At 40.2% G+C, this 21,393-nt stretch overlaps 1 protein-coding gene across 1 annotated transcript in view; it reads left to right on the top strand.

The window, feature by feature from the left end:
- The first annotated feature begins 4,597 nt into the window (after positions 1-4,597).
- CCDC170 (coiled-coil domain containing 170) overlaps positions 4,598-21,393 on the top strand; it is a 56,875-nt gene continuing 40,079 nt past the window's right edge. The window contains 4 exon segments of the mRNA XM_028494826.1: positions 4,598-4,714; positions 6,279-6,535; positions 10,272-10,416; positions 14,255-14,440. Of these exon segments, the coding sequence (XP_028350627.1) occupies positions 6,300-6,535; positions 10,272-10,416; positions 14,255-14,440 (567 nt within the window). The 5' untranslated portion in view covers positions 4,598-4,714; positions 6,279-6,299.

Genomic DNA, 21,393 nt, shown 5'->3' with positions numbered 1-21,393 from the left:
ACCTTCCAGTCTGAATGGACCCAGTTCTGAATGGACATTGGTCCACCCCACTGGTGTACACCCATGAATGTCAGCCTGGAATACAGATGGGTTGTCTGAGCACAATGCAATAAAACAGACATCGTAACAAATTCTGAGAACAGAGAGCCACAAAAACAACTAAGCCCTTAAGACAACTCAGGTCAAAGAAGAAATCCAAGCCAAATATGAAGAACACTAACATAAGGATCTATGGGACAGCCAAGGAAGGGCTAAGAGGAAAAGCGTAGGCATATATAAACAAATTCGTGTATTCTTCTTTCAGTTTTCATATTGTTTTTTCTTATCCTTGTAATCCTCTCATGCTACTGCTGTGCATTTCTTCTCATTTCAAGCTACCTCAGAGTGTCTTGAAGGAATGCATTTCTGTGGTATACTCCATATGGCAGCTCTGTTTTTAGTTTTTTTTTTTTTTGAAGGAAACTTGATACTACTGAGTATTTTCCATAGTGACTGTACCAATTTACATTCCCATCAACAGATAGGAGGGTTCCCTTTTCTCCACACCCTCTCCAGCATTTGTTATTTGTGGGCTTTTTGATGATGGCCATTCTGACCGATGTGAAGTGATACCTCATTGTAGTTTTGATTTGCATTTCTCTAATAATTAGCAATGTGGAACATCTTTCCATGTGCCTATTGGCCATCTGTATGTCTTCTTTGGAGAAATGTCTGTTTAGGTCTTCTGCCCATTTTTTGATTGGGTTGTTTAATTTTTTGTCATTGAGTTGTAGGAGCTGTTTGTATATTTTGGAGATTAAGTCCTTGTCAGTCACACTGCAAATATTTTCTCCCAGTCCATAGGTTGTCTTTCATTTTGTTTATGGTTTCCTTTGCTGTGTAAAAGCTGATAAGTTTAGGTCCCATTTGTTTATTTTTGCTTAAGAAAACATTGGTATAGCAACAGAAAAAAAAAAAAGAAAACATTGGTATGATTTATGTCAGGGTGGTATACTCCAGATCCCAGCTCAACACAGAGGTGTCTCTGGGGCTCAGTCAGGGTTCTTTGGAGAAGCAGAACCAGTAGGATGTATATGTATGTATATGTGTGTGTGTGTGTGTGTGTGTGTGTGTGTGTGTGTATATATATATATATATATATATATATATGACAAGGAATTGGCTTGAGTAATAATGGAGGCTGAGAATTCCCAAGATCTGCAATAGGCCAGCTGGAGGCCCAGGAGAGCTGAAGGTATAAATTCCAGTCTGAGTCTGAATCCAAAGGCAGGGGAAGATTGATGTCCCAGCTCAAAAACGTGCAGAAAGAACAGATTCTTCCTTACTCAGGCTTTTTGTTCTATACAGGCCTTCAGTGGATTGGATGAGGCCCACCCACATTGGGGAGGGCAATCTGCTTTATTCAGTCTACTGATTCAAATGTTAATCTCATCCAGAAAATCCTCACAGACACAACCAGAATAATGTTTAAACCAAATATCTGGACACCCTGTGGCCCAGTCAAGTTGTCACATAAAATTAACCATCACAGCTACATATATGACATATGAGAATTCCTGAACAAATGGAAAAAGGATGATTTTATTTGGAAAACTCAACATTTAAGAGATGTTAATTCTCTTTAAGTTTATTTATAAAGTTAACATGCTCCCAATAAAAAGACCAACAGGATTTTTTGGAATTTGATGAGCTGATTCTAAATTTCATATGGTAAAATGAACACATAAGAATAGCCAAGGAGGAATATTTTAAAAAAGAAGCCCTATCAGGTACTGAAATATATCAATGGGCTCAGGGCTGTCTTTCGAGCCCTGCTGCCAGTATTCTTCACCTGCTCTGACCCCTCAGCCTCACTGCCTTCTCTCTGATCCTTGATCGCACAGGGCATACTCCTGCCACAGGACCTTTGCTCAGACTTTTGGCTATTTGAAAGATGTGGGTTGCTCCTGTGTCAGTACCTCTTGCCTATTTAATTTCTATTTAATCATCACTTCTTTAGGGAAATCTTTCCTTCCACCTCCCTAATTTTAAGTCACTTTCCTTTGTTGTCTGTTTCTTTCTTTGCTTGAATTTATTTCAGTTTGTAATTACACAATCACCAGTGTGGTTGTTTGATAAATGCTCTTTTTCTTATAAGACTGTAAGCTCAGTGCCTGACCCAGAACAGGCTTTTCCTAAACATTTGCTGATGAATAATCTCGAGTCTCCTGGACTTTGCAAGGTGATTTAGACCCTAGCAACTGTCTTCTAAACTCAGTAATCAAGAGTCCTCCTCATGTAGGCCCTGCTCCAGTGTCAAAGGTCATAAATATCTTAATATGTGGTTTCTTTCGCCCACGAGCACGTGAAGATGCTAATGCTTTTGGTGGTGTCCTGCATTACACTGTAACCTCCTCAAATAAAGGCCCACTTCTGAACTGTCTCAGGGGCTCTTAATATTATATCCAACGGACACAATATTTTTTTATAAGAAAGATATAAAATTATAGTATGACAATGTCATGTCCTAAAAAATGTTAGTCAATGAAATAAATAATCATAGCCATTAAGAAATTTATTTCCCTAAGGAATTTTAGAAAATGGTCCATGCATGCTGTAGCTCAAACCTCTTGTAGGTGACCTAGGTCCTCACACGGCTTATTTTGGAAAATATTGCTGGAGTGGTTAGGGTGGAAAAGTTCCTTCGGAATGCTGAGTGAGGCTGAACAGGATGTGGTTCTCTTAACAGATGCAGTTAACTGTTCTATGCTTTCTCCCCAGGAGTACAGGCCTACCATCTTCTTGCATATGTTGTAATTGACAAACACTGGCTGTTACTAAGTGCCTGAAGGTTTTGTTTAGCATTTTGTGGATTGAAACACACTAGTCGTGACAACGCTTGTTGTGAAGTTCAGGGCTTTAAGATGACTTTTGCATTCATGAGTGTTTCCAAACAGTAGTCTTTGGTAGCTCAGTAGCCTGGCAGAGTCATAGACAGGTTTTATGGGTGTTTCCCTCGAGGACACTAGATATTCCAGGGAAACCCTCCTTTATGTGACCTCTTTCATATTCCTTCAAAAATAAATGGCTTTCTCGTATGTCTTTCACAAAGACCCCAGGCCCTGGAAACTTCATAGAGGTGGGTATCTGTCCAAACTCTGGAATAATTCTTTCAGAAAGCAGGTATTATGGCATGAATAGGACAGAAACAGAACCAGAGGTTACATACTGACCCACAGCCCAAACCCATCAAATCTGCTCTGCAGATGTGTTTATTGGGATCATATGGTGTTTTTATTTTTTTACATTTAAATTAGTTACCCAGGCAAAAACTGGGAATTTTTACTTCAAACAGCCCAAATATAGGACTTGTCTTGAAAAATTAGAGTAATGAGGCCATGCTGGGATCCATATTTCTGCATTGGCAGCCATCAGTGGAGCTGAGAGCTGTTCCCTTCTGGATGGAGAAGGACTCCAGGCATGACCGCTATCTCTGGCCTCAGGCATTCATCTGAGTAACCTTCAAAACCCCAAGATAGGGCTTTCCTGGTGGCGCAGTGGTTAAGAGTCTGCCTGCCAATGCAGGGGACACGGGTTCGAGCCCTGGTCTGGGAAGATCCACGTGCCACGGAGCAACTAAGCCCGTGCGCCACAACTACTGAGCCTGAGCTCTAGAGCCCATGAGCCACAACTACTGAAGCCTGTGCTCTGCAATAAGAGAAGCTACTGCAATGAGAAGCCCACTCACTGCAACCAAGAGTAGCCCCCGCTCACCACAACTAGAGAAAGCCGGCGTGCAGCAACGAAGACCCAACGCAGCCAAAAATAAGTAAGTAAAAAAACAAAAACAAAAACCCAAGATAGGCTATGAGATTGAGAATAATGGCATAGTGGATAATTATGAAGGAGACAGACTTCTATACTTAAATCACAGGGTCTCTTTGATAAACACATGCAACAGTTGTTCAACAGACCAGAGATGAGTTGATAATCTTTGTAGTCTAGAAACAGAAGAACAATAAAAACTGCCTCCTGTTAACCATCTCTTCTGGTGGTTCTTTGGTGGTTCTTTGTTGTTGCTATCTGTTCTGGTCAGAGGTCAAACAACATTGGAGTTGGGCGGAAGGAAACTCTGTAAAGTGTCAAAGGCCAAATCTTTTTTTTTTTTTTTAAATATTTAATTTAATTAATTAATTTATTTTTGGCTGTGCCGGGTCTTTATTGTGGCATGCGGGATCTTTGTTGTAGCATGCAGGATCTAGTTCCCTGACCAGGGATTGAACCCCGGCCCCCTACGTTGGGAGCGTGGAGTCTTACCCACTGGACCACCAGGGAAGTCCCCCAAGGGGACATACCAACTCTTAAATGTCAAACTCCACTACTGTCCTGGGGGAGCCTATCATTCGTTCCTGGGCCGCCTCCTGCTTCCCTTAGAATTTTGAGAAGGAGAATGAAATAATCTGAACCAAACACATCTCTGGGCAGCCTTTCCAACATATTTGGACTACAAAGAATGCTTCTGTACTTAATCTTGCTTTGCACAGCTGCATGGAAAAGATTGTTTAACTCTCTTTTGTATATTTTGTCTTTTGGGAAACCCTATCAGGAAACTTATGATCATCTCTTGGAAGTCGCAGTTACCCGGGAGCCGTTAAACCACTATCGGAATGTGGCCGAGGCTGCCCGGGGTGAACGTGCAGCAACTCTGGTCAAATTTGAATCTGCTCAGTCTGAGGTGAGAGTCTGCGTCTTCATAACTCACAAATGGCCTTGTTAGCTTCTTATGGAGCGAGCAGAGTATAGAGGTGATTAGAAATAGGACAAAGGGAAACAGCTTTAAACTCTTTGGCAAAGTTTATGCTTATTCTCTTATTGTGCCCCTACCCTCTAGCTGTGGAGAACTCCTGAAAGGCTGTGCATTTGCCTTGCTGCAAAGCAGGGTGACGTGGGCTGGATTCTGGATCTCAGGGGAGCTCTACATCCTCGAGAGCACCTGGGGACACCTGGGGACTTCGGGTTTGGGCTGTGTGGGCTTTGGATGGCTGTAAGCATCCCTGGGAGTAGCTGCCTCTAACGTGGATTGCTTGCAATCTGAAGCCCTGGGGATGGAAATCTGAATCCCTTTCTTGTGGTTCTGATTGTCTGGGGGAAATTCTAGGAAGATGATTGGGATCCATTTACCCTCTGGGCTGGATCAGGTCTATTGTGGAGTTTCTGGGAGATTCTCTCTAGACTCACTGTGCTTATAGCCTGATGGCCCCAAGGAATCCTAGGCTTGCCTGTGAGGTAACTAGCAGTCTTAGCAGTCTCACTAGGCTGCCAGGATCCCACTGAAAGATGAGTTGATTGTGTGTGTGTGTGTGTGTGTGTGTGTGTGTGTGTGTGTGAATAAATGTATGCATGCATACTTACAGTTCCAAAAAAACAGATGCATTCATAAAGTTTTCTAATGGGGGTGGATCTGGTAGCTTAATAAGGCACATACTGTGTTCAGCAATTTTTTTTTTTGCGGTACGCGGGCCTCTCACTGCTGTGGCCTCTCCCGTTGCGGAGCACAGGCTCCGGACGCGCAGGCTCAGCGGCCATGACTCACGGGCCCAGCCGCTCCGCGGCACGTGGGATCTTCCCGGACCGGGGCACGAACCCGCGTGCCCTGCATCGGCAGGCGGACTCTCAACCACTGCGCCACCAAGGAAGCCCCTGTGTTCAGCATTTTGATGCCACAGAATTCATAAAAGTTAAAACGTTTCCTTTGTATAAATCCTATAATGATTTTCCTTTTCTCCTATATTTTTTCCAGAAATCCGAGTATTATTTTTCTTTATCACCCACAATAAGGGTCCAGAAGGCCAGGGGGAGAAATGCTGTGATATATCACATAGTCTGTATTGACTTGGGAAACAGCTATGGCCATGAAATTCCAAATAGCTTACCTTGCAGCTTCCTTGTTTCATCATGAGCAGCAATAGCAGTAATACAGATTTAGAAAATGAATTCTCATTGCAAAATATTTTATTGCTTTTTGCAAAATACACCACACATGTCTCTTGAGTGAGACTCAATTACCACAAGACATTGCTCAATTGTTTTTTGAAAAAGACAGACTATGAAGTCCACTATTTAGGCATAATTTCCCAGCTGGTAATATGGAAACAAATATGAAGAAAAAAAAAGTGAAGTCGGAGGAAGTCATGAATAAAAGATTGAAATTTTAAATTATGATTTTGGGGTTTTTTCAGGGTACTTCCAACTTATACCATTGACATCTTTTCCCTCTTTTTACTTCTTTTCCATGTTAGCTTCGAGAACTGCGATCCAAGATGCTTTCCAAAGAAGTTTCCTGTCAAGAGTTGAAAGTTGAAATGGAGAACTACGGAGAAAACAATGCCAGAAAATCGTCTCTCCTCACCTCTTTGAGAGACAGAGTTCAGGAGCTAGAAGAAGGATCAGCGGCACTCTCCACTTCTAAAATTAGAACTAAAATCACAGCTCAGTCTGCAATCAAGGAGAACCAGGAGTTAAAGAAGAAAGTTGTAGAACTGGACGAGAAATTGCAGTGAGGACATTTCAATATACTTCTCAGTGGAGCTAGTGTTAAAATACTAACTTTTTTTTTTAACTTAAAAAAATAAATTTATTAATTTATTTTTGGCTGCGTTGGGTCTTCGCTGCTGCACGCAGGCTTTCTCTAGTTGCGGTGAGCGGGGGCTGCTCTTTGTTGCAGTGCGCGGGCTTCTCATCGCAGTGGCTTCTCTTGTTGCGGAGCACGGGCTCTAGGCGCACGGGCTTCAGTAGTTGTGGCACGCAGCCTCAGTAGTTGTGGCTCACGGGCTCTAGAGTTCAGGCTCAGTAGTTGTGGTTCATGGGCTTAGTTGCTTTGCAGCATGTGGAGTCTTCCCGGACTAGGGCTTGAACCCGTGTCCCCTGCATTTTTAAAAAAAAAAAAAATCATTGACCCCACGTATCTTTGGAGTCTTGAAAATTTTTTTCTAAGCTCATTTCTAAATGTCACCGAGAATCTTAACAAACATGGAGTTGTCCTAAGCATGTTTATGCCCTATTGATTAGGGTTGCAAATTCTTAGATATATACAATTTGGAAGATTTCCTCTAAGTAGAGGTTTAAGTGGAGGTGGTGAAATAGTGCACAGGGGGAAAGGTTTATTCAGAAGTTAGTTATTAAAATACCCCGGAAACCCAGAACACCCCAGACCACCCTGAACACTCCTCATTAGGGTTTATTGCCAGTTTATGCAGAGAACTCAGGAAATCTAGGTTTTCTACCCTTAGTTCTGACAAAAGGTGATTATTGAGATAAAATTGGGAGCTACCTGTTCTTAAGATACACTTTAAAAATTCTGTGTATAATAACTTAAATCACTTTACTAATAAAATACTTGATAATTGTTTTACTTATTTCATCTTATAAAGATAAAAACAAAAACCCAATGCTTCTAGCTCCTGTCCTCTTTCTCTCCTTCCATGTACTGCCAAACTCCTGGAACATGTTTATATGTACTCACTGTACCAGTTTCTCTCCTTTCTCAGATCTACTCCACTGAAGCCACTCATTAAGGTGACCAGTGACCGTGCATTGCAAATTCAATGATCAGTCCTATCTTACTTGATCTTCCAGTACATGAACCAACAGTTGGCTTTTCTCTCTGAACCACTTTCTTGTTTTAGCGTCCAGGACACTGCGCGTGCCTGCTTTTGATCTTTCCTTTCTAGCTGCTCTGTCATAGTCTCTTGCTTTTGTCCTCCTCATCTCCTTGACTTCCAAGTACTGGAGTGCCCCAGGGCTCAGTCCTTGACTCTCTTCTCCTATCTATCTAAATTCACTCTCATCCAGTCTCATGACTTAAAGTATGATCTACATGCTCGTGACCCCCCAGGAGCATGTAGTTTCTAGATCTAGCCTGGACCTCTTCCCAGCGCTCAAGACCCACATATCTTCTGACTTACTGGGCATCTCCATGCGGATATCTAACAGGCATCTAAAACGGAACATGTCCAGAATACCTCCTGGTGTTTCCACAAAATCCTCCTGTGCTTTTCCTAATCTCGTTTAATGATAATTCCATTCTTCTAGTTGATCAGGGCCAAAATCTTGGATCATCCTTGTTTCTCTTTCCTTGATCCTTCAGTAAATCTCATCATCTATCTCTGCCGTCCAAATAAATCTAAATTTTGACAACTTCCCATTGCCACTAACCTGATCTTAGCGACTACATCTAAAATTTCACCCCACTCCTCCCATATGTTTCTTACTCCTTTTCCTGCTTAATTGTTTTTGTCTCCAGCCCTTTTATAATATACTATACATTTTACATACATTTATTTTTTGATTATTGTCCATCTTCCCAACTAGAATGTAAGCCCCATGAGGGATGTTTATCTGTTTTGTTTACTACTGTATCCTTAGCACCTTTTTTTTTTTTTTTTTTGCGGTACGCGGGCCTGTCACCGTTGTGGCCTCTCCCGTTGGGGAGCACAGGCTCCGGACGCGCAGGCTCAGCGGCCATGGCTCACGGGCCCAGCCGCTCCGTGGCATGTGGGATCCTCCCAGACCGGGGCGCGAACCCGGTTCCCCTGCATCGGCAGGCGGACTCTCAACCACTGTGCCACCAGGGAAGCCCTTTAGCACCTTTAAGCATAGTAAGTAGCATAGTTAGTGCCCAATAAATATTTATTAAACAAATGAGTAATAAAATGATATATATTCATTATAAGAAAGTTTTTAAAGATATAATAAAGGGCCCCCCAAGTTAAAATTACTCACAACCTTACGATTCCAGAAATGCTATAGTTAACATTTTGTTGAACAGATCTTCAGACAGTTGTACATAAATGGCATCATGTAGTGAACTATTTTTCCTGAATAATTTGTTGTAAATACTTAAAAAGTCGTTCATTGTATCATTTTTAATGGCCAGTGATATTCCATTGCCTGTTAATATCATAATTTACTTAACCAGTTCTTTTTGCTCTTTCCTTTAGGCACTTAGGTTAGTTACACTCAAAAAATTATTATAAACCAAGATGCAGTGAGTACCCATGTGCATTCATATTTTCACATTTATGTGATTATGCCTTTATGATAGATGCCTGGGACTTTGTTGGGTCAAAGTGAAATGCAAATAGAAGTGGAAATAATTTAGAAACTCCTGGAACAGAGAAGTAAGACTGAAATCTTAGAGTAAATGTATAGAATCATATACATAAATAAATCAGAGCCATAGCATTAACTATGACTTAAATGAGTGAGAGAGACTGAATAAATATTACCTTTCATATGCTGAAAATAAGAACTTAGAGATATATTGATGTTGGTCTTTTATTGTTATACATTTTTTCTAAATAGAAATATGATGTGCTTTTGAGTATATGCAATTAACATGCTTTGTTAATCTTTGAACAGCGTGAAAGAATTGCAGTAAACACTCAAGATGGTAAAAAGGGAAAGCAATAATCATGTTTATTATCTAGGGTACTAAAAAATGATGCCAAATTATTGAAATGATCCTAATTTGCCTTTAAAATATGTCTGCTTTTTATGATCTCTTAGTTTTTAACATTTAAAGAATTAGAAATAGACTATGCTATTTTAGCAGACCTATCTGAGATTTGAAATAAAATATTCACAGCAGAGCATAAATTGACTGCTTTTCCTTGACTGGCCCATTCCAATACTCTTTAAAAATTCTGGATGTGCAAAAACTAATAGTGATCTTTGCTGATGATTGAACACCTCTCTTGTCCAGGGGTGGGCACATCCCCTGCTTCTGATGTATTTTTTTTAACATCTTTAATGATGTATTTTTTATTATAGTTATGCTTGGCCATGAGCCAGGGAAAGCTCTAAGTAACCCTTATGGATCATTGTGTAGTGACCAAAGCATGGTCTCTAGACCCAATGTAGCATCACTCTCTTTCTTCCCCATGAAGCCACAACAGAGACTCATGGCTGAGTGGATCCATGTGTGATCTAGAGAACCACCTTCCACTTCTGCAGATCCTAAAATGTCAGGAACAGGAGGCAGATAATCTGTCTCCCTTGCTAGGATGCTGTAAAGATCTCCCTGCATTTCTGCAAAGTGTACGTGCCCCAGAGTTGTTTCCACTTTTCTCCGTCTTTAACTGGGCTTGCAAGGCGATATCGTGCTCTGTGTCTGGGAAACGTGTTGTGTTGAAATGATTATTGGTTATTTCCCGACAGAGAGCTTGAGTTCTGAACTTTGATGAATGTTATCTTCTTTGGTGTTAAAACTTGACTTGTTATTTGCCCGACAGAAAATGTTTAAAGGAAAACGAGGAGAATAAGGATCAAGTCTCACAGAAATGCAGGAAACATGAGGAATTTCTGGCTCAACTTCATGACTGCTTAGACCCAGGGAAGAAGAATGAAAAGGCATCAGATGAAGATTTAATTCTAAAGGTATTTGTATGAAGATTAAAAAGACTATACATTTAGTGGTCATTCTGAAGTGTGCCTTAAAGGAAGAGCTGTGGTTGAGTCTGGGGGTGCAGGAGAACAGGACAGGAGCCCTAGTACAGTATTAATTGGCTGTGTGACCTGGGAAAAACCATATCACCTCTCTGAGCCTCAATTCCAAGATCCTTTCTAGCATTATTTGAGATTAATTATTCTCCAGAAGGGATTGATTGTTTTGTCTAAAATGTATTTAGGTTGTCAAATACAACTAATCATTCATTTTAATGATTTGTTTTAGGAAGATTTTTGTTTGTTTGGTTTAGTTACAGATAGAAACACAAACACACACACAACCAAAACCAAAACCAGCTGTGTGTCATTTTTGGGATACTTTTTGAGCATAAGGTTAAGATTATCTCTAAAGTACTTTTAAATTTTACACTAAAGCCAAATAAATAAAAATCCTACTTTAATGGTAGGTTGCCATTGAGATGGAAATTAATTATATCACTACTTGGACTGTAGTGATTCATTAGAGAGCCTGAAGCTATTTGAATGGACACCATATCTTTGCTCATTTATAGACCTTTCATATCCTTGCTTCCTGATAGACTTCCATGCAGCCATTCTTTTTTTTAAAACATATTATTTATGTATTTAAATGGAAGTATAGTTGATTTACAATGTTGTGTTAGTTTCAGGTGTACAGCAAAGTGATTCATATACATATGATTCAGTAATATATATATGTATTATATATATATATTCTTTTTCAGATTCTTTTCCCTTATAAGTTATTATAAATTATTGAGTATAGTTCCCTGTGCTGTAAAGTAGGTTCTTGTTGGTTATCTATTTTATATATAGTAGTGTGTATATGTTAGCCTCAAACTCCTAAGTTATCGCTCCCCCCTCCCCCTTTGGTTACCATAAATTTGTTCTCTATGTCTGTGGATCTATTTCTATTTTGTACATAAGTTCATTTGGATATTTTTTTTTTTTAGATTCCACATATAAGCGATAGCATATGATATTTTTCTTTCTCTGTCTGGCTTACATCACTTAGTATCATAATCTCTGAGTCCATCCATGTTGCTGCAAATGGCATTATTTCATTCTTTTCTATGGCTGAGTAATATTCCATTGTGTATATATACCACATCTTCTTTATCCATTCATCTGCTGATGGACATTTAGGTTGCTTCCGTGTCTTGGCTATTGTAAACAGCACTGCAGTGACCACTGGGGATGCAGCCATTCTTTTTTTTTTTTATTTTTAAAATACGAGGACTCCCATATTTTTTTAAAAAATTAATTAATTAATTATTTTTTTTTTGGCTGTGTCGGGTCTTCGTTTCTGTGCGAGGGCTTTCTCTAGTTGCGGCAAGCAGAGGCCACTCTTCATCGCGGTGCGCGGGCCTCTCACTATCGCGGCCTCTCTTGTTGCGGAGCACGGGCTCCAGACACACAGGCTCAGTAGTTGTGGCTCATGGCCCTAGTTGCTCCGTGGCATGTGGGATCTTCCCAGACCAGGGATCGAACCCGTGTCCCCTGCATTGGCAGGCAGATTCTCAACCACTGCGCCACCAGGGAAGCCCGATGCAGCCATTCTTAAAGGCCTCCCCTCAGTGGGTTATTAGTAAGCGTGCCACATGAACTCTGTGAAAGCTGCGAAATGATAACATTTTGCTTCAGGAAGTTCCACCTCACTCATGGGTTTTGGTTGATCAGGCCTGGGGTCTGTCTGATACCCTCAAGGTGCTGGATTCAGCTCCTCCTCCTCTTCCCTGTTGCTAAAATGTGACCAGGAGCCTGGCAATAAAAGTCCACTTCACATTGTAGTTTGGGGGGTTATCTTTAAAGCCAAGTGGTGGGGAAAAGAAAAGGAAATTAAGAAGCTTCTTCTTTCAGGCACCCTTTCCCTCATCAGAGACAATCTCCAGGTGCTCATCTGGGTGTTAATACTGTATTAATCTTGCCTTTTTGTATTCTGTACTTCGAATGCTTTGACATCTGGGGCCTTGTTGGCCCAGGAAAGACTGGGTCCCAGGATTAGCCAGTTCCTAGTAAATGACTCTCCTGGGTGCACAGCTTTCATATGCAAACCAACCAATACAGAGCCCATACCCCAGCCACTTCTTCTATCAGTCAGGCTTTTATACTCTGGCCACTATCCAACTAATCACCCCAGGGTCAGGTGCCAGACAACTAGAGATGGCTCCTACACTCCAGAACCCACTGAAATTACTCAAACTAGGCAATTCTAAGCTTGCTTACCCTGCCTCACCCGTTCCTTCCTGTGGAAAACATGTTTTCCCCTGGCTCTCTCTGTCTCCTGACCAGCCCAGGTGCTCCCTGGGTGGCCCTGCATGGCATGGTGTGCCCCTTCCTCTCAGAAACTGTGAGTAACACAGTTTCAGTGTCTCCTGATCTGTTGGCCTCACGATACTTGAATGATAATATAACCTATATTTTTAAACAGATACTGGGACCCTAGAGTTTTAGCATATCCCAATCACCTGAGGAGGTCCCTGTCTTAAAAAAAAAACAACCAAAAATCTCGCTGGCCAAGAGCAAAAAGGCTACTGTCTTGAACACTCACTAGGTGTTCCCCTGAGAAGGTGAACAAAACCACTGCAATTTCAAAGCCATTCCCTTACTTTTATCGCCCTTATAACCACATGTACACACACACTCTAAGGAAACAGTAGAAAAGAAGGGATTCCTTATTTGACATTCATTCATCCATTTCCCATACATTTAGTGAGTGATTACAGTATGCTAGACGCTGTTCTGGGTGCTGGGATACAGCAGTGAATGAGACAACACTGAGTCTGTGCCCTCCTAGAGCTTCCATTGTTGTGGTTAAAGATGCTGAGGAAATAAACACATATCCAGTATTATCCCATGTAATGAAAAGTGCAAAGAAGAAAAACAAATCAGGATATGGGGAAAGAGAGTGAAGCAGGTTAGAGGCATGGGATGCTACTTTAGGTAGACTGGCTGAGGAGTGCCCCTCTGAGATGGGGACTTTGAAAGGATGTTGGAGAGGAAGCATACAGATATGAGGAAAAGTGTTCAAGAGAGAGGGAACAGCACTGAGTCAGGAGCAGGGCACCATGTTGGCAAATTGCTGAGGCTAAAAGATATGTCACTTCCCCTGATTGTCCTAACACAAATGCTGACCCTGTCATGAGGAGTTTCGGGTCTTTCTACAGGCATCCTTGAGCTGTCTGTGTGGCTGTTTCCCTGGGGCCAAGGAGCCTGGTTGGTTTTATTTTCCCTCCTTATAAGTCATACAAGTCTTATTCTCTCAGCTAACCACTCGAATACATTGTTTGAGCATGTTATTCAGGATTTTTCTATGCTTATATTAATAAGAAGGATTTTCTTTTCAAAAAAGAGAGTACTGCTTTCTTCTCTGTATGTCCCCACCCCGTGCCAGGTAACGCCTTGCAGGCAGTTGGTGCCAGTGGATGTGGGCTGAATAGAACACCCTTGCTTCCTTGCCTGCTGTAACTGTAGGAACATCACCGGCCCTTGAGTATTTAGCAGCCAGGGGCTTGTTGATGCTTGTTCTGTCTGGAAGTTTTTGGCTGAACTCTCATCATTGTTGCCTTGTAGCTACCTGTTGATTAATTTTCGTTTGACCACTGGTCTGCACATAACAAGAGCATTTAGAGGCTGCCTTTGAAAAAGTTATCTTTTGAGTGGATGGAGGGATAGCTCTTTTCCTGTATTCATGTGATAATGCAATCATTGGGGTTTATGGATCAGAATTGCTTAGAGTGGTATGAAATTATTAATTTTTACGGGACAGCTGTAATTGCTTTCTCTTCAGCTTGGAGAGCTGTGCAAGGAAAATGCATTGGTGAAAGGACAAATTGTTACTCTTGAAGAGACTAAAAATGTCCATGAGATGGAGGCAAAAGCTAGCAGAGAAACAATCATGAGGCTGGCTTCAGAAGTAAACAGAGAGCAGAAAAAAGCTGCCTCCTGCGTTGAAGAGAGAGACAAGCTGAACCAGGTACAGTATGTGGAGCGTGTGTGTGTGCATCTGTGATCATGTTTATGAAGCAGAAATTGAAAGCCAGATGTGGACGAGCACACTAGTGTTATTGACTTTAATTTCAAAGGCTCCTCTCAACAGGAGGTCTGGGGCCCCATGGGAGTCAGTGACCTGATCTGGCCATTGGATACAGTTTTTTTCTGATTAGAAAAAAAGAAATACAAAACACTTGAAAGTAAAAAGTTTGTAGCTAGTACGTCTTATTTGGTTAAGCTGTAAGGATTACAAAATTTTTAAATTAATTTTTGAACGAATAGGTAATGCAGTCACAAGATACAAAATTCTAAATGGACACAGGGGAATGTGATGAGAAGTTATCCCCCAATCCCTTCCCCCCAGCCACCCAGTTGGTCTCTCCAGAGGCAACCTGTTAACAACATCTTATATACTTTTCTAGAAATATTCTACATATATATATGCATATGTTTATTCTTTTAATTTATTTTTAACACAAATGGCAACATACTCTGCACCTCTATGTTTTTCTTTCTATTTACTTTTAAAAAAATTGGTAAGACACTACACACTATTATACACAAGGCTGCTATGAATAATCTATCAGTTCTCATATGTGAGACTATATCAGCAAGACAAAAATCCTAGAAGTATACAAAAAAAAAAAAAAAAATCCTAGAAGTAGACTTGTTTGGTCAAAGGATATGGGGTTTGTAATTTTGAGAGACATTGCCAAAGGGAAGTGACTCTTTTTTTTTTTTTTTTTGGTACGCGGGTGTCTCACTGTTGTGGCCTCTCCCGTTGCGGAGCACAGGCTCCGGACGCGCAGGCTCAGCGGCCATGGCTCACGGGCCCAGCCGCTCCGCGGCATGTGGGATCTTCCCGGACCAGGGCACGAACCCGTGTCCCCTGCATCGGCAGGCGGACTCTCAACCACTGCGCCACCAGGGAAGCCCCGGAAGTGACTCTTAATTCCAAACTTTTATTTATCCAATGAATTGCTTTACCTTTTATTTAAATTAGCTGGAGCCTGTTTGAGCATGGGAATTAATACTGTATTTTTTTAACGCTATATAATCCTTTAATTATATTTTTAAAATTTTGTGTCAAGGAAACTAATTATGGGATTAATAATAACAATGAATTTCCAAAAGCAAAAGTGAGCTAGTGCAATCAGTTAGTAAAATACGTAGGAGAAAGTGGAAGAGTAAAGGAGATGGAGTTTAAAATTAAGGGATGACTAATGCTGAAAAAGAGAGGCTCCATGAAGGGTGAAGTTTCAGTGGTGTCCCACAGGCTGTGACGGGGGTTCTGGAGCCTGCAGGATGCAGTAGAAGGAGCCATCTTTGTGGGATCATCTCTTAGGTCTTCCAGGTCTACAGTGATCTCACTGCCAAGCTGAGGTGAGATGGGAAGTTGGAATATGAGAGTGATCCACAGTAATGATAATGATTTCTATTTCCCCCAGTTCTCTGTATCAAAAGCCCTTCTTACCACTGGATTTCTTCTTCTGTCACATTAACTTTGTGAAATGAGTAAAAATTTTATCACTGTTATCAAGTCACTTCAATCATTTGAGTACCTTGTCTTAGTCTACTTCGGCTATTATAATAAAATGCCATACACTGGGTGGCTTAAAAAACAGACATTTATTTCCTGTAGTTCTGGAGGCTGGGAGGTAATTACATTTAGTGACCTCATCTAAATGTAATTACCTCTCAATGGTCCCATCTCCAGACACCATCACGTTGGATGCTGGGGCTTCAGCATATGAATTTTGAGGGGACACAATGCAAATAACTCAGTTATTTTTCTCCAAATTTTTCTTACAAAATATTTCAAACATGTATAGGCAGGAATACAATGAACATCCATTTATTACCCACCTAAATGCAACAGTTGTTAGCATTTTGCTCTATTTGCTTTATTACTTTATATACACACACACACACAAACACACACACACACAAAATAGGTTTAGACATCGTATGTATTGTTTCTGACTACAGCAGCATATATATTCTAAGAATAAGGACATTACCGTACATAATCACAATACCATTATCACATCTAAAAGTCAACAGTAATGCCACAATATCATCCTTGGAGGTTATCAGACCCACACGTTTTTGGTACTCCTTAAGAGGAGTAATTTAATCCCCCTCCCCTTGTGGGCTGGATGAATTGACTCACTTCCAGTGAGTGGACTATGTCAGAAGTGGTGGGATCTCACTTATGAGATTGGGTTATGAAAACACTGTGGCTTTTGTCTTAGATACACTTTCTTGAATTCCCTTGCATCATTGCATTTGAGGAACACCAGCTGTCATGTGGTGGGGCACTCAGGTAGCCAGTTGCATGGCCCAGGTGCCCAGGTACCGAGGCCTATCAGCTGCCATGTGAGTGAGCTTGGAAGTGAATCCTTCAGATGATCTTGAGATGACAGTAGTGCTGGTCAACAGCTTGACCATAACCTTCTGAGAGACCTTGAGTCAGAAACACTCAGCTAAGTCAGTCCCAGATTTCTGGCCCATAGTGCTGCGAGATAATAAATGTTTGTTGTGTTAAGCCACTAAATTTGGGCTAATTTGTTACACAGCAATAGATAATCAATAACCATCTAATATTGACATTCACATTTTATCATTTTCTACAAGAATGTCTTTTATAGCTGTTTTCTTCCCCAAACTGGGGCTCAGTCTAGGTTCATTCATTGCATTTATTTGTTATGTTTAGCCTTTTATAGTTTTTCAAAAAATATTATTGACTTGTACAGAGTACAGAGCAGTGGTCTGATTGTTTCTTCAAGATGTTATTTAACTTGCTTATCTGTGCCCTATACACTTAAAGTTGGATCTAGGGGCTGTATTGGATTCAGGTTAAACCTTTTTTTAAAAAAATTAATTAACTAATTTTTGGCTGTGTTGGGCCTTCGTTGCTGCACGTGGGCTTTCTCTAGCTGCGGCGAGCGGGGGCTACTCTTTGTTGTGGTGAGTGGGCTTCTCACTGCGGTGGCTTCTCTTGTTGCAGAGCATGGGCTCTAGGCGTGCGGGCTTCAGTAGTTGTGGCATGCGGGCTCAGTAGTTGTGGCTCGTGGGCTCTAGAGCACAGGCTCAGTAGTTGTGGCGCACGGGCTTAGTTGCTCTGCGGCATGTGGGATCTTCCCAGACCAGGGATTGAACCTGTGTCCCCTGCATTGGCAGGCAGATTCTTAACCACTGCACCACGAGGGAAGTCCCCAGGTTAAACCTTTTTGGGAAGAATATTTCAAAGTTGTATACTTCATATTGCATTGCATTAGAAACAGATAGTGTTAGATTTTTCTGTTGTTGCTGAAACTAAATTTGATTGCCCATATCTTTAGTGTAAAGGTACATTTTTTTCCCCTGCAGTTAAGTAAGGTATCTGTGGGGTGATCATTGGCAGGTTATTTCTGTTCCACATCAAGTTGACCTAGTGATGTTATCATCCATTGACTCTTTTCTGGATTAACTTACATCAGGGGTGGCAAAGTGGTAATATTCTAATTTCATCCTTCCTTCTACTTATTAGTTGACATTCTTACGTAAAGAAAAGCTTTTTGTTTTCTTACCTTTTATTTTCAATTCTATGGACACATGGATTTTTATTTATTGATACTTACTATGTTATAATCAGTTATTCTCCTTTTGGCTTTCCAATCCTCCATGTTTGGCTAGGACGAGTCCCTACAAGATGGTCTCTGTGACCTTATAACCTGACTCCTTTAGTCTTTCAATGCTTCCTTGCCTTTTGACAGAAGATGATATCTTAGGCTCACTTACAATTTTCAGACCACAGAACTAAAAGCAGCCTATTCTCTATGGAGCTTTGACTCCTTTTACTGGGGAATGGTGCTTTGAAACCAAGATTCAGGTTTAGGTGTGCTCATTGCTATTGGGGTGTCATTGCTTTCAGTGGACAGAGCTAGAAATACTTTTTTTAGTAATAAATTAATACTGGTATTTTTAATTAAAAGTAATATTCTAGAGTTAATTAGAATATTACTTTTAAATAAAATTAATTAATTTAAAAATTTAAAATTAGTTAATTTATGAATAAATTAATATCTTTTAACTTTATATTAGTATCTTTTGGATCCTAACAATAATATTTACTCATTTGCTTTGTCTTACAATATACATAAAATTATTTCAAAATTACACTTTCAATATTCTACCTATAAGTAAACCTTCTTAGTGAAGTTTAAGACTCTCAGACTTTTTATGTTAGTACTATCAGCAATCATTAGTATAATAGTCACCATTTATCAGTCGCTTGCCATTAGCATAGTCATTTTTCTAAGTGCTCAGAGGGGTTATGTACTTTGCTCAAGTATGCACAGCTATTAACTGGCAAAGTGACTTGAACCCTGGTCATTATGTTGTTGTGCTTTTATCAGTAATCCCCTTCACATGTATATTCACAGCTACGTCCAACATACAAGTCTGGTGCCAAATACTATTTGTCAGTGGAACAATAAAAATAAGTAGCTATGCAAATTTCCTCAGTGAATGAATGATTTTAATTTGATTATAGATAGTAGTTATTAAATTATCAAGCCTTGAAAATTATGAAGAATTGAGTTTGTCTATAAAAGTGCGTTTCTGGGGGCTTCCCTGGTGGCGCAGTGGTTGGGAGTCCGCCTGCCGATGCAGGGAACAGGGGTTCGTGCCCCAGTCCGGGAGGATCCCACATGCCGCGGAGTGGCTGGGCCCATGAGCCATGGCCGCTGAGCCTGCGCATCTGGAGCCTGTGCTCCACAACGGGAGAGGCCACAACAGTGAGAGGCCCGCGTACCACAAAAAAAAAAAAAAAAAAAGTGCGTTTCTGGAGATGAGCAGTAGGAAATGACAATGTATTGCAAGAGCACATTAAAAATACAGAACTTATTCCTCTTTTATATGTGTCTTTACTTGTAAATGACTGATGATGCAATGTTGTTCAGACTTGTGAAACACATTCACTTTGGGATCAAGTTCCTGCCAAAATAATACAAATTATTAAAAAAATATGGGCAATAAAAAACTTGAGGTCTTTAATAAAGTGCTCATTCATGGGATTATGACTCCAAAGATTTACTACTGAAAAACACTGTCAAGTGGTTTTACTCACACATTAACGGTTTCAAGAAGAGTTTTCATAATGCTTTCTAAAACTCTGTTTTTGAGGTTGGAAACTTACTTTATTAATAAAGTCCAGAATGACTGCAGAGGTAGAAGTATCCACAGGGCTGGGGTGCTACTTCTACCAAACTCAGCTTTTCTTATTATCTTAATGTTTTTTTTTAAGTTACTTTATGAAAATTCCCAAATAAAAATCCAGGTGATTTATTATACACATGGATAATATATTATTTGACAGTCTTTAATAGTTAAAATTGCAGTACGTTTTAAAAACTTTTATAGATTGGCACCTTTTGTTGTTGTTGTTGTCTCGAAATAATCTAATGCTGAGAAAAGTAGTCACTTTATCTACATTAGCCACACACGTTTGCTACAGATCAGACATTTCAATCAGTGAATCAGAAATTAAACTTACATAATGGATTTAAAACAGCTTATTTTCCTGCACACTGTTCACATTTTCCTTAATTCTAGTGGCTAGAATTGAAGCTAGGAAGGAATATTGGTTTTGGAGTCAGCAGGCTTGGTTTGGAAGGATGTCCCTTCTGCTTTCTTGGTTTGTTGTCTACAGCAGAGTGTGTAAGAGGGGAGAGGCTAAGAGAGACACACTGAGCAGGGTGGCTCAGAGGCGAAGCTCTTGGGTTTTTAATATAGGCTCCGGAATCATTTGGCTGTGTGATCTGAGGCATATGACTTTACCTCTTTGAACTTCAGTTTCTTGTATGTAAAATGGGAAAATAATTTAAGGATCTACCTCTTCCAGTTATCGTTAGGATTGAATGATGTAATCTACATATGGTACTCAAGACAAGCCCAGCACATAACTGATGCTCAGTGTTTTAATCTCCTTTTCCTAGTTATTTACTTTTATCTAGGGATTAAAATAAATGTATGGTTATTTTAAGAGTACAGACATATGGAAAGAGTTCCTGGAAGTGAGAAATTATCAGACAGGATAAATTACTAAAGAAGTTAAAGATCTCTTTATAATCATAGAATCACAATGTTGGAAGTGACCCTAAGGTCTTTGAGAATCTAGATCATCTAACTCTCTATTGGAAATAAGAATCATCTCTAAAATGTCCCTGTCTAGCTAGTACCCAGCCTTCCCTTGAACTCCTCCAGAGGCAGGGAACTCACAGGAGGTCCACCTCCTCTGTGCAGTCTTAATTATTTGACAGTTCTTCACGGTAGCAAGTCAGGATCAGAATCCCTATAATTCACATCCTCATCCTGGTTCTCTCTTTTTTTCCAGTTTTATGGAGATATATTCGCTATACAGTACTGTATAAGTTTAAGATGTAGAGCATTATGGTTTGACTTACATACATTGTGAAATGATTACACAGTAAGTTTAGTGAACATCCATCGTCTCGTATAGATACAAAATTAAAGAAATAGAAAATTTTTTCCTTGTGATGAGAACTCTTAGGATTTACTGTCTTAACAACTGTCCCGTATAACATACGACAGCGTTCATTATACTTATCATGTTGTACATCACATCCCTAGGATTTATTTGTCTTTTAAGTGGGAGTTTGTACCTTTTGACTGCCTTCATCCAATTCTCCCTTCCCCTACCTCCCACCCCTGGTAACCGATGAGTTTGTTTGTTTTTGAAGTATATTTGTCCTACAACACTATGTTAGTTCCTGTTATGCAACATAGTGATTTGATATATCTGTACATTTCAAAATGATCATCATGGTAAGTCTATTTACTGTCAGTCACAATAAAAGGATATTACATAATTATTGATTATATTCCCCAATGTACATTTCATACCCATGACTCATTTAATTTGCAGCTGGA

Source organism: Physeter macrocephalus, chromosome 10, assembly GCF_002837175.3.
Source record: "Physeter macrocephalus isolate SW-GA chromosome 10, ASM283717v5, whole genome shotgun sequence".
Classification (NCBI taxonomy): domain Eukaryota; kingdom Metazoa; phylum Chordata; class Mammalia; order Artiodactyla; family Physeteridae; genus Physeter; species Physeter macrocephalus.
The sequence above is the reverse complement of the archived record's forward strand: the minus strand, read 5'-3'. Positions and strand labels throughout refer to the sequence as shown.